Source organism: Anolis sagrei, chromosome 3 (assembly GCF_037176765.1).
Source record: "Anolis sagrei isolate rAnoSag1 chromosome 3, rAnoSag1.mat, whole genome shotgun sequence".
Classification (NCBI taxonomy): Eukaryota; Metazoa; Chordata; class Lepidosauria; order Squamata; family Dactyloidae; genus Anolis; species Anolis sagrei.
In genome coordinates, this window is record NC_090023.1 from 267,248,839 (window position 1) to 267,262,994 (window position 14,156).

General features: G+C 45.1%; 1 protein-coding gene across 3 annotated transcripts in view; it reads right to left on the reverse strand.

Moving 5' to 3' along the window:
* ARMC9 (armadillo repeat containing 9) overlaps positions 1 to 14,156 on the reverse strand; it is a 152,913-nt gene that overhangs the window by 8,030 nt on the left and 130,727 nt on the right. For all 3 annotated transcript variants that reach the window (XM_067466116.1, XM_067466115.1, XM_067466114.1), the window contains 2 exons: positions 11,627 to 11,759; positions 280 to 452 (listed from right to left, as the gene is read on the reverse strand). In XM_067466116.1, the coding sequence (XP_067322217.1) occupies positions 280 to 452; positions 11,627 to 11,759 (306 nt within the window). The remainder of the gene's footprint in view (positions 1 to 279; positions 453 to 11,626; positions 11,760 to 14,156) is intronic.

Genomic DNA, 14,156 nt, shown 5'->3' on the forward strand with positions numbered 1-14,156 from the left:
GTATTTATACCTTGCCCTTTAATCACAAAGTTCTACAGAGTGATTAACAAGGAGGTAGACCAGGCATGGGCAAACTTTGACCTTCCAGGTGTTTTGGACTTCAACTCCCACAATTCCTAACAGTCGGTAGGCTGTTAGGAATTGTGGGAGTTGAAGTCCAAAACACCTGGAGGGCCAAAGTTTGCCCATGCTTGGGGTAGGACATGGTGAATGACCAAAAGTATTGTTTCCAAGCTTTTGCTGCATGACTTGGACCCACCCAACCTTCTGGGATCTTACTTTGCCTGCTTCGTGCTGATGATCCGGAAGAACCAGGGCGACTGGTTTGCTGGGGCCCAGACTGGGAGAACTGGGGTGCAATGGTGGGGATCTTGCCCCTTCCAGGTTTGACGTTCTGGGAGTCTGGAGAGCAGGGCAGCTTCGGTTTGCTGGCAAAGCCGGAGAGGAAATCACTGCAAGAGAGGAAAATGCAGCTGTAACAGGAAATAAACAATGCTTCTGGCCTGCAAAAAGATGGAGGAGTCAGCTCCTGACCTGACAACTAAACACAGCTAGAACAGGTATGATTCCCCTTCTTTATTCCCTACTAGCTTGAGTTCCCGGCATTGCCCAGGTTATTTTACAACATGCGTAAGTTTGTGGGTGAACTACAACTCACATCATACCAGGTTAACCCCTTGAAACTCCATTAGTGGTTAAAGTTTGTAATGTTGGGCAAGTCTGCTCTCTAGATGCATCATTGGTGGGGTCAGTGGGGTCTCTAGCTACAGAGTTAACTAGAGATCCCACCATGGTGGGTAAGTCCCCTCAAACCCCTCCAGTAGGTTAAGTTGGTCATGGGGGTTCTGTGTGCCAAATGTGGTCTAGGTCCATTGTCGGTGGGGGTCACAGTGCTCTGCCTTGATGCTAGGTGAACTACAACTTCCATCATGTTGAGTCAGTGCCCCAACCCACTCTAATGTGTTTGGTTGGTGATCAATTTCTCTGTTTACTGTGTGCCATAAGAAAGTGTAGGAAAGGGTTAATGGAGAGGCAGTGGGTGGGGTCATGCAAATTCCACACCAATGGAGAGAGAAAGGAACATAGGAAAGGGTAGGAAAGGGTTAAGGGAGAGGCAGTGGACAGGGTCATGCAAATTCCACGCCAATGGAGAGAGAAAGGAACATAGGAAAGGGTAGGAAAGGATTAAGGGAGAGGCAGTGGGTGTGGTCATGCAAATTCCACACCAATGGAGAGATATAGGAACATAGGAAAGGGTAGGAAAGGATTAAGGGAGAGGCAATGGGTGGGGCCATGCAAATTCCACACCAGTGGAGAGAGATAGGGACATAGGAAAGGGTAGGAAAGGGTTAAGGGAGAGGTAGTGGGCGGGGTCATGCAGATTCCACTCCAATGGAAAGAGAAAGGAACATAGGAAAGGGTTAAGGGAGAGGCAGTGGGTGGGGTCATGCAAATTCCACACCAAAGGAGAGAGAAAGGAACATAGGAAAGGGTAGGAAAGGGTTAAGGGAGAGGCAGTAGGTGGGGTCATGCAAATTCCACACCAAAGGAGAGAGAAAGGAACATAGGAAAGGGTAGGAAAGGGTTAAGGGAGAGGCAGTGGGTGAGGCTATGCAAATTCCACACTAATGGAGAGAGAAAGGAACATAGGAAAGGGTAGGAGGGTCAAGGGAGAGGCAGTGGGTGGGGTCATGCAAATTCCACACCAATGGAGAGAGAAAGGAACATAGGAAAGGGTAGGAAAGGGTTAAGGGAGAGGCAATGGGCAGGGTAATGCAAATTCCACACCAATGGAGAGAGAAAGGAACCCTGGGATGTGGTGCTCACTATAAACTGCAATGTCTGTGGAGGGAGGTCCATTGTTGGCTCCTCAGCTGTGTGTTGTAAAGGGACACCAGTGCCACATACGCACATGCATATTTTCACTTTTATTATGTGTATAGATAGATATAGATATGTAAGGATAAATAAAGGAGAACAAACAGGAAGCTTCGTATCAACTCTGCTATTTATTAAGCTAAAACACATTCCTCATTTTTATATTGCTTTTGGGAATATCTCTCTATCTAGGTATGTTCGTATTTATCAATATTTGACAGACAAGGTTTACCTCTGTTATCACAGATTTTACCATCTATGTAAAGCCCAAAGAATATGCGCAAACATCCAAACAGGTTTACACAGTTTGTTCGACTTGTTTATAGATATTACATGGCTTTAGACAAGATAGGAGAGAACCAGCAAGCTTTAGAGGTTTGAGCATTGGATTGTGACTCTGAATCAGTTTGGATGTTTGTGCATATTCTTTGGGCAGGAGGCTGGATTGGGAATCATTTCACCTGAAAAGCAATGTGGAGGGAGATGGGGGCAATTGTGGGGCTCCCTGGTTAGTTCTCACTGCCCTGTGACTTCACACTTTTCCTCCAAATGCTCCCACTCTTTGAGGGTTAGCTTTGACAAATGGTTGCTATGAAGGGCTGTCCCAAAGCCCATTTGAACTGCCTTCCTCCTGACCATTTGATGACCCCTCTCCTATCTTTTTGGAAGATCTTGCCAACCATTTCCAGACCCATGGCAAGGCTTTGGGGCCAAAAAGTCCTCATTGTTGTTGAAGGCTTTCATGGCCAGAATCGCTGGGGTATTGTGTAGTATCCAGCTGTATGTTCTAGAATCATAAAGTTGGAAGAGACCTCAAGGGCCATCCAGTCCAACCCCATTCTGCCAAGAAGCAGGATAATTGCATTCAAAGCACCCCTGACAGATGGCCATCCAGCCTCTGCTTAAAAGCCTCCAAAGAAGGAGCTTCCACCACACTCCAGGGCAGAGAGTTCCATTGCTGAACAGCTCTCAAGAATTCAATGACTGCACATTGCTTAAGTCGCATTGTCTGACCATCTGCACAAGGTTCTATACTTTGCACTTTAATAACACAACTGATCAATGCTAAGACTTCTCACCAAAATGGAACTGTAGAGGAGAGTCTACTGAACAAGCCAGTACCTGCCGCATACTAGAACTGCCATCTGTTGAGGAGTTATGAAAGTGGAGGCATTACTTTTCATTCAACCCTTGTAATTAAGAACAGGTTCCATGAACATGAAAGAAAGCAAGATTAACTAACCACGTCAGCAGAGGACAAAGCATTCCAAGGAAAATATTTAACACACTCTTGTGAGCGCACTGTTGGGTGGTGCTACAAGGAAAGCAATAAGTGAAGCGTGAAAGAAGCCCTTGCACTGATCTCGCCACAAAGACACTGCGCTAGACAGCAACTCTCCTTCCCTAAAGCTGCTGTTTGCGGTCTTAGTCGAAAGTGGTTCAAAAACTGGCAAGCAGCTGGAGAAGGAAGGCTGCACTAAATGATGGGTGACTCATAAGCCACAGGAACGTCGAAACAGACAAGAGAACAATGTGCTCTCACCTTTCCACCTACATCAGGAAACATTTTCATCACGCTTAACATTTCTGTAAATTTAGACCAGAGAAGCAATCAGGTGTAACATACCACAGGAACCTAATGACCTGGAATAAGTATGTGAAGTGTAACAGCTGACCCACAAAACATGTGAAAGACCCAAGAATTTCCAATTCCTCCTCTGAGAAAGACCAAGTATTGAGACATTTGGACTGAAGTGTGTGTGGACTGACTCTAAAGCAGTGTTTCTCAACCTGGGGATCAGGACTCCTGGGTTTCAGAGGGGTCGCCAAAGACCACCAGAAAACATATATTTCTGATATATTTACCTGTCCTAATGTATTCTCCCTATGAACCATCAAGGGCATTAAGATCTTCCGGAGAGGCCCTGCTCTCAGTCCCACCACCTTCGCAAGCGCGTTTGGTGGGGACGAGAGACAGGGCCTTCTCTGTGGTGGCCCCTCAGCTATGGAACTCTCTCCCAAGCGAGATGAGATCTGCCCCCTCCCTCTTGTCCTTCAGGAGGCTAGTGAAATCCTGGTTATGGAACAAAGCATTCCCAGAATAATGGCTGAGACTGATTACAGACCAAAGTGAGTGACCACATATGTGGACTGAGTTGAACATCTTGGCAATTTGGTATATATGTATTTTATCTATATGTATTTTAATCTTGTATTGTTGTATGATGTTTTAACTTGTATCAGTAGCATTGAATCCTTGCTGAGTCCCTCTACGGAGGTGAGAAGATCGGGATATAAAAGTTTTAAATAATAAATAATGGTTTTAGGAACCCTTTGGCAGAGAAGGCTGAAGATCACTCTGCCTGTCCTCTCTTCTTGTTTGGAAACAGATTGTGAATCCTCTCACCAAAAACCCTCCTCCACTGTGATTGGCCAAGGGGAGGGCTATTTCTGAGAGTCCAAGTAGTGAGGGAAGAGCAGGAGTGCACAGCACATGGCAACGTGGTGCGCATGTATGGGTGAGGGACAGTGTGTGAGGCTGGAGGGAGGCTCATGCCAATGAGTCCCTTCAAGGCATGGGGGTTCTGTGTGGGACGTTTGGCCCAACTCTATCGTTGGTGGGGTTCAGATTACTCCTTGATTGTAGATGAACTATAAATCCCAGCAACTACAACTCCCAATGTCAAGGTCTATTTTCCCCAAATTCCACCAGTGTTCACATTTGGGCATTTTGAGTATCCCTGCCAAGTTTGGTCCAGATCTATCATTGTTTGAGTCCACAATACTCTCTGGATGTAGGTGAACTACAACTCCAAAACTCAAGGACAAAGCCCACCAAACCCTTCCAGTATTTTCTGTTGATCATGAGAGTTCTGTGTGCCAAGCTTGGTTCAATTCCATCGTTGGTGGGGTTCAGAATGCTCTTTGAGTGTAGGTGAACTATAAATCCCAGCAACTACAACTCCCAAATGACAAAATCAACCCCCTCCTCCAACTCTACCAGTATTCAAATTTGTGTGTATGGGTTATTTGTGCCAAATTAGGTCCAGTGAATGAAAATACAACCTGCATATCAGATATTTACATTACTATTCTTAACAGTAGCAAAATTATGAAGTAGCAACGAAAATAATTTTATGGTTGGGAGTCACCACAACATGACGAACTGTATTAAGGGGTTGCAGCAATAGGAAGGTTGAGAAACACTGCTCCAAAGGTATATCTCCAATTGTATTCTTTTCAAACAAGATGTAATCCATAGAGGCTTTAGGGTTAGTGGAAAGTAGAGGGTGGGCAGGAGGGATGAAGAAATGGGAAACATCGTTTTCGAAGAACCTTCCTCTTTGAAGAAGACTCCTGTTCTTCTTGCTCCCCACATCCCGTAGGATAGAGGCTAAAGGGATATCACTGCATGGTATGAAAGAGAACCGAATTTCATGTAGTGCATATGGCTGGAAGTGGGAATGGAAAAGGAGAATTCTTCTTTGCAGACACAGTATTCACGGATTCAGTATCCGTGGTTTCACTTACTCATGCACCTCACCTATTTCACCACAGAAGTGTTTGTGGACATCTTCAGGTCCTGCAGTGCAATTCTATGGCATGCATCTGGGCAGGGAGGGGGGGGGGCTTGGGGGGCTTCAGCCCCCCCCCCCCCGAAATTCTCATGGTGGTCCGCAAGAAGGCCTTTGTTGTTCATTCGTTCAGTCGTCTCCGACTCTTCGTGACCTCATGGACCAGCCCACGCTAGAGCTCCCTGTCAGCCGTTACCACCCCCAGCTCCCTCAAGGTCAGTCCAGTCACTTCAAGGATGCCATCCATCCATCTTGCCCTTGGTCGGCCCCTCTTCCTTTTGCCTTCCACTTTCCCCAGCATAATTGTCTTCTCTAGGCTTTCCTGTCTCCTCATGATGTGGCCAAAGTACTTCGACTTTGTCTCTAGTATCTTTCCCTCCAGTGAGCAGTCGGGCTTTATTTCCTGGAGGATGGACTGGTTGGATCTCCTCGCAGTCCAAGGCACTCTCAGAACTTTCCTCCAACACCACAGCTCAAAAGCATCGATCTTCCTTCGCTCAGCCTTCCCGAAGGTCCAGCTCTCACATCCGTAGGTGACTACAGGGAATACCATGGCTTTGACTAGGCAATGGATCTTTGTTGCCAGTCTGATGAAGGCCTTACTGGTACATTATTTAAACTGTTATGTTTATTCATATCATGATCTGATCACCACGCTCAATATATCCCATTTGCATGGGGGTATTGGGGTAACGATACAAAAGGTTTGCTAGGGTAGACCCTCTAGTTTCACTCAGACTCAGCCCCCCCCCGAACCAAACTCAGCCCCCTACCCCCCCCCCCCCCGAAACAAAATCCTGGCTACGGACCTGCTTCTGGGCCATGTATAGTAAATATATAGCGTTTACTATTACCCATGGTTTCAAGTATCCATAGATACTTATTGTGTGTGACTTCGTAACTACGTGGCTGAAAAGGCACCCACTTTTCAAAGCGGTTAGATAAACTTCGGCCCTCCAGGTGTTTTGGGCTTCAACTCCCACAATTCCTAACAGCCTACCGGCTGTTAGGAATTGTGAGAGTTGAAGTCCAAATCACCTGGAGGGTCAAATTTATTTATTATTTATTTATTTACTATATTTGTATACCTCTCTTCTCAGCCCTTAGGGCGACTCAGAGCGGTTAACAAAAGCAAATACAATACTTAAACACGATAAAAACAGTTAAAAACAATTTGAGACTAACATTATAACAATCAATAAACATCTCATCTCATCTCATCTTGCCTCATAGTTAAAATCAAGATCCAGTCTCATCATCCAAATGTTCCATGTTTCTATATTAGTTACACTGCCTATTCCAATGCCTGCTCAAACAACCAGGTCTTCACTTTCCTCCGAAATACTAACAGGGAGGGGGCCGATCCTATTTCTGTGGGAAGGGTATTCCACAGCCGAGGGGCCACCACTGAGAAGGCCCTGTCTCTCGTCCCCGCCAACCGTACTTGTGAAGCTGGCTGGACCAAGAGCAGGGCCTCCCCAGACGATCTTAATGTCCTAGCTGGTTCATAGGAGGAGATATGTTCGGAGAGGTAAGTAGGGCCAGAACCGTTTAGGGCTTTATAGGCTAAGGCCAACACTTTAATTGTGCCTGGTAGCAAACTGGCAGCCAGTGGAGCTGGCGCAACAGAGGAGTGATATCCTCCCTGAGTGCCGCTCCTGTTAGTAACCTGGCTGCCGAGCGTTGGACCATTTGAAGCTTCCGAACAGTCTTCAAAGGCGACCCCACGTAGAGAGCATTGCAGTAGTCTATACGGGATGTAACCAGAGCATGGACTACTGTGGCCAAGTCAGACTTCCCAAGGTACGGGCGCAGCTGGCGCACAAGTTTTAACTTTGCAAATGCTCCCCTGGTCACCGCTGAGACCTGGGGTTCAAGGATCAACGATGAGTCCAGGATCACTCCCAAGCTGCAAACAAAACCTGCGTCTTCAGGGGGAGTGTGACCCTATCCAACACAGGCTGTAACCCTATACCCTGTTCAGCCTTACGACTGACCAGGAGTACCTCTGTCTTGTCAAACTTTGCCCATGCCTGTTTTAGACCGTATAATGTGACTTTCTAGTGAGGTAGGAGTTGGATCGCCACATTCCACACCAAGGCGAGCATCCCAAAAGCATTAGCTTGCTTTGTAACTGGGACAAACAAAAATTTCCACAAGACTAATAAGAAAACACGGGAAGAAAACAATTGGTCTGACAGCAGCAAGAACCTCAGTGCGTTAGCAAATTATTTTTAGTTCACGCAGAACAATCAGCCTTCCAATTGGCATGAGGTATGTTCCAGCTGTTGCCACTTGGAACCACCTTTTTGTACCTGATGATTAAACACACAAACAAGAGAGCTACGAAAACTCTGATTGGCACTTGTTAAGACTTTGCAGAACAAGGAACTTGTCCATCAACTAGAAAGAAAAGCAAAGAGAAATGCCACCACAAGGCCCTAGTTGAGAGCAACACCTCCAAATGGAGTGAGCAAAGAGACTGAGGTTAAACTTCCAAACTCCAACAATTCAAGTGGGGGGGACACTAAGCTCTGGAAGGGACAACAAATCAATCAATTCCAAGTGTTTGGGCTCCAAGAATCCTGACTTGAGACATCTCCCAGGAACAGAACTAGGTTGATCACATTATTATTATTATTATTATTATTATTATTATTATTATTATTAAACTTTATTTATACCCCGCTAGCATTTCTCGAAGGACTCGATGTGGCTTACAAAGGCCAAGACCTCAACAACACAATAGCATAACAATACAATTCAAAGCAAATCAAAAACATTAAAGCAATAACAGTAAAAACAACAAAACAATACAGCATAACAAAATAAAAACAGGGCCGGGCCAAGTAATGGGTACAGATTAAAAAGTGCTGGATGTGACAGGTGATCTATCCGATTTCAAGGAAGTGCAGTGTGCAGAGAATGTTAAAGTTCTGATAAAGTGCTACTGGGACTCTAATAAAGTGCTTACTTGAGTTTTCCTATTCTGGAAAGGCACATCGGAACAGCCAGGTCTTCAAATTCTTCCTAAAGACTGCCAGTGTGGGGGCCTGTCTGATGTCTTTGGGGAGGGTGTTCCAAAGTCGGGGGGCCACCACAGAGAAGGCCCTGTCCCTCGTCCCCACCAAACGCGCCTGTGATGCAGGTGGGATCGCGAGCAGGGCCTCTCCAGATGAACGAAGAGAACGCGTGGGTTCATAAATGGAGATATGATCATGCAGGTAGGCAGGTCCCAAACCATTTAGGGCTTTGTAGGTAAGCACCTGCACCTTGAATTGGGCTCGGAAAATAAACGGCAGCCAGTGGAGCTCCTTAAACATCCTCTACTGATATTTATGAAGACAAGATCTTCACCTATTTGTTGGCTCCATACAGGCCAACAAGATATAACAACAACAACAACAACAACAACAACAACAACTTTATTTATATACTGCTCTATCTCCCGGGGGGGGACGGGGACGGACTCAGGGCAGTTTCCAAGCAACAACATCAAAACATACATAGTCACAATATGAACAAAAAAATAACAGTAACAGCAACATAAGCATGGAATTAGTCAACAACAACATCTCTCTCTCTCTCTCTCTCTCTCTATCTATCTATCTATATATATAGCCTGTTCTTCATGTCTATTTGTTACGGCATGGAAAAGGAATGGGTCAGGACAATTAAAAAGACTTGGTCGAGACTGATACAAATTGAAATAAGATGGGACTGGCATTTGGGTGCAGTAGTGTAATAGGTAAATGACAAAAGTGGGGATGGGCTATTTCCAGGGACCTGTTAGGAGAATGACCAGGTAATATATAAGGGGGTTAGGTCATGTCCGGACAGTGTCTGGGCTGAGCTAGCACTGGTCACTCTCAAAGATTTGTTGAAACCAAGTCTTCAAACTCTTACGAAAAGAGGGGAGAGATGGGGCCCGTCTTATTTCCCTTGAAAAGGTGTTTCAGAGGTGGGGCGGGGGGGGGGGGCACCACTGAGAAGGCCCTCTCTCTCATCCCCACCAACCATGCTTTTGATGGAGGTGGGAGCAAGAGGAGAGCCTCCCCGGAAGATGTTAGAGTTCGCGATGGTTCATAGATGGAGATGAGATCGTGAAGGTAGGCATCTTGATATGAGGTAGTTATGGGGTCTTGAGGTTTCTTTAGCAGCCCCAGGTCTAGAAACCTAGAAGTCTTAGTTTTTGGTCGTGTCAGGATGACTTCAAGTCGCTTCTGGTGTGAGAGAATTGGCTGTCTACAAGGACGTTGCCCAGGGGACGCCTGGATGATTTGATATTTTTATCATCCTTGTGGGAGGCTTCTCTCATGTCCCCTCTTGAGGAGCTGGAGCTGATAGAGGGAGCTCATCTGCCTCTCCCCGGATTCGAACCTGTGACTTAGAAGTCTTAGTAAGTGGGCCATAAGCTTAACATCAGTCAATAATGTGGTGTGTCAGCTAATAAAGTCAATGTGATCCTAGACTGCATAGATCGGATAGTGTCTAGGCTGAAGGAAGCAATTGTATGGCTCTATTTTGCTCTGGTCAGACCTCACCTGGAATACATTTTGCTTTCAGTTCTGGGCATCACAACTTAGGGAAGAAAATGACATGTTGGAAAGTGTCCAAAGGGTGATCAAAGTAGTCTTGAAAAACCACAAATCCCTATGAAAAGCGGCTGAGGAGAGATGATGAAGAGGTGACATGTTGAAAGGATGTCATATTGAGGAGAGGGCAGGCTTGTTTTCTGCTGCCCTGGAGTCTAGGACACAATGGAGCAATGGATTCAAACCACTGCACTAGAAAAGGAGATTCCACCTAAACATCAAGAAGAACTTCCTGACAATAGTAGCCATCAACTGCCCAACATCCATCAATTTACCTAATCCCCTTTTAAAGCCATCCAAGTTGCTGGTCATCTTATGGAGTCTCACTGTTATCTCAAGGTAGCCAGTTCTGCAGTTTAATGGCACACTCTGTACAGAAGGACATTATTGTATTTGTCCTGAGTTTCCCATAATCCAAGGTCATCAGGCAAAGTCAGGGTCTACATAGCAGAGACCCGTAAAACCACTCCTTCTCTGTTTTCTCTGCATCACTGTGAAGAAGACCGTTTTAATGCCACCGAATGCCACCAAATGTGAAGGTGCGAGTGGTAAAACACCCACTGCCACCTAATCTATGAGGGAAGCCAGGCAACGATCAATATCAACCTAGGAGCTATTTTATAAAGGGACTGTTAATTACAGAAGGCTTTATTTATTTGATAGTGCAGCGTTTACTTTCCTGGCTTGACTTTACTATTGCAGGCTGTTCAACTTAGGAGAAACTGTATCAGGCAAGGCTTGAGTGGAACAGTAACAAGTTTATTTTAACAGGAGTATAACATGTTTAACTGTTTCTTCAAAAGAGGCACAAATCTTGATGGTTAAATTGGAAAGGTTTCATGAGTAATCTCAGGCACAGACTTCAAAACGTTTCACAGCAGGCACAGCAGGCTTAAACCCAGCCAAACCTTGATTCTTAATTTAGAATCAACAACCCCCTGTAGCTCTCCCACTACCGGGTCCTTCTCTGCAACTACTTGGGTCACCAATTGATTCCCTGAATCCCCACCCTGAGATTCAGTCTTTCCTATAGCACACCGGCTACAGACACATTCCCTGAATCTCCACCCAGAGACTCAGTCCTCTCAGTAGCTCACCGGCGTACTGACTGACTTTTTAAAACAGCTGCCTCCTTAAGAGGCAGTTGGCTCCGCCCCTGATGCTATGGCAACTCAGCTAACGCCAAGCCACCATCTCCCACAAAACATAATCTCCCATACTTACCATCCCTAAACCACTGTCCAAACTACACATAACCAAAGGAATAAAACTTACACATCGTCACAATCACATATAACCGTATACCACTCTCATATCTTTCCCTTATTTGCCTCTTTGCTGACCTAAATGGCCTCAAATGTTGTGACCTTTCTTTATAGGAGTTGCTTCAGTTTCCTGATTGTTTAAACTTCCCTTTTATGTCTCCTTTTCAGGTGTAGCAGTCACTAGAACAGAATGATTCCAAAGTAATCACACCCTAGGTGTGCACAAAGGTTTTATTGTATTGCCAGTTTTATGTTCAGTTTGTTTCTCAATTATGACATCTACCATATAGTGGGTTATTGCTTATTTACATACCTGTTGGATAATTCATTTGCACTGTCCTGGGAACAATCTGGGGAATGGAGAAACAGGATATCAGCAGCTGGAGTGACACGTTGACTTTTTCCAGAATGCACCGAGGACCTCTCCGACATTTCTGTTTCAACAGCTGTTTGGGGAAAAAAATTCAATATTTGGAAGGGGACATTTTGCACCCTGGTTGCAGTAATTGTTACTCCACCCATCACTTGTTCTGCTAAACAAACAGCACTCAAGGTTCAATGCACTGTCCCTAGGTAATGCATATTTTGAGGTATTCTTGTTGCAGTTAAAATCTTGGCTTTAGCTTGGCAAATGCTTGACAAGATATTTCCATGTTTGCAGCAGAAAATCCACAGGTCATTTCTAATCGTGATAAATAATAATAATAATACTTTATTTATACCCCGCCACCATCTCCCCAAGGGACTCGGAGTGGCTTACATGACACATAAATTATGACATAAAGAAGTCCAACTGGAGTAATACAGTAGTCACATATATTATGCAAGGGATCCATTCTGAGATCCTTTGCATAATACAATGTTAGTGTAATCTGGAGCCTTATTTTTCCTACCTGAAATTAGTTACGACTTCTGTCTAAAGTGTTGTTGAAGGCTTTCATGGCCGGAATCACTGGATTGTTGTGTGTTTTTCAGACTGTATGGCCATCTTCCAGAAGCATTCTCTCTTGACGTTTTGCCTGCATCTGTGGTAGGCATCCTCTGAGGATGATTGCCATAGATGCAGGTGAAACGCCAGGAGAGAATGCTTCTGGAACATAGTCATATAGCCCGGAAAATACACAACACCTCTGTCTAGAGTGAACCTCTGTATGCTGTGGAAGGTCCTAGCAATGCCCAGAGTAGTGATCTCTCCAGATATCCAGCATGATTCTATGGTCAGATTTTGGTGGGAAAGAACATATATATCTTGAGACATTCTTGTTGCTGTTAAGACATTGGTCCTCCTTGGCCAACGATATGGACGTTCACCACAGAACTGTGCTGGAGACTTAGAGGTAACACTTCTGAAGACTTTGCTAGGTTCTCCAGCATGATGATTCTATGGTTTTCAAAGCTCTTTGTTTACAACTGAATCTGTGTTCAATACGCTTGTGTAATAAGCAGGCCTGGTGTAAATGGATTTGGGATATCTCACAGTTGAGATTGCGGAGAAAACCGCTCTCGCAGATGTCTGTTTCCCAAATTAAATATCTCCTGGAAGGGAGTTCCCTAGACTAAAAGACTCTGCCCCAAGTCTTCACCAAGACAAGTCTAGCACAATAGAGCAGTGCTTCTCAATCTGGGGTCCCCAGATGTTTTTGGCCTTCAACTCCCAGAAATCCTAACAGCTGGTAAACTGGCTGGGATTTCTGGGAGTTGTAGGCCAAAAACATCTGGGGATCCCAGGTTGAGAACCACTGCAATAGAGGAATGGAGAGAAAACCTCAGCGAGAGAAAGAGCCTTACAGGCTCAACATTGAGGAACAAATGAGTAACATATGTTTGAAATAACTTGTATGATGAGACCCCAAAGATCTCATCATGGGAAGCACCTGTATGTTGATGGTGTCCCATTACTCTGTAGAACAGTGTTTCCCAACTTGTGGGTCCCCAGATGTTTTGGCCTTCAACTCCCAGAAATCCTAACAGCTGGTAAACTGGCTGGGATTTCTACGAGTTGTAGGCCAAAACACCTGGGGACAGGTTGAGGAACACTGCTGTAGTGTCTCTCTCTCTCTCTTGTCTGCTTTGAGGCATTGCTGCCAACACTACAGCAACCCACATCTACCTAACTTCAATGGTTTTCAAAGCACAAGCCTCATGTATGATGGGACCCCAAAGATCTCATCATGGGAAGCACCTTCTTCATTAGTTCAAAAATGACCCTGCAGTGGTTTCTGATGGACTAGATAGTTCTAGAAATGTAATGTTTTAAACCTGATATCTTTTACATACAAACTGTGTGTTCTGTCCCTGAGCTGAGTTTCTACCTGAATTTTGTCAAATGCTCTGGAAGGAAATCGTGGCTGGAAATCCAGATTTGTTGCTATATACTGTCAAGTCAACTCTGACCTACAAATGAGAGTCACCCAAGAGCGCTGCTAAAGTCTATCAAACTCCAGGACTTCCTTGATTGAATCAATCCACTTGTAACGTGGCCTCTCCCCTTTTCTATGCCTTCCATTTTTAACTAGCATTAACATCTTTTCCAAACATGCATAGAAATGAGAAACATGATGAGGCTCTCCCACCTCTGGCTAAGTTTTTGGATCTGGTTCTCATGTCCTACCCCAGGTCTGTGCAAACTTCGGTTCTCCAGGTGTTTTGGACTTCAACTCCCACAATTCCTAACAGCATACCGGCTGGGAATCATAGAATCATAGAATCAAAGAGTTGGAAGAGACCTCATGGGCCATCCAGTCCAACCCCATTCTGCCAAGAAGCAGGAGTTGAAGTCCAAAACACCTGGAGGGCCAAAGTTTGCCCATGCCTTTCCTACCCCTACCTGCAGCCCCATATAT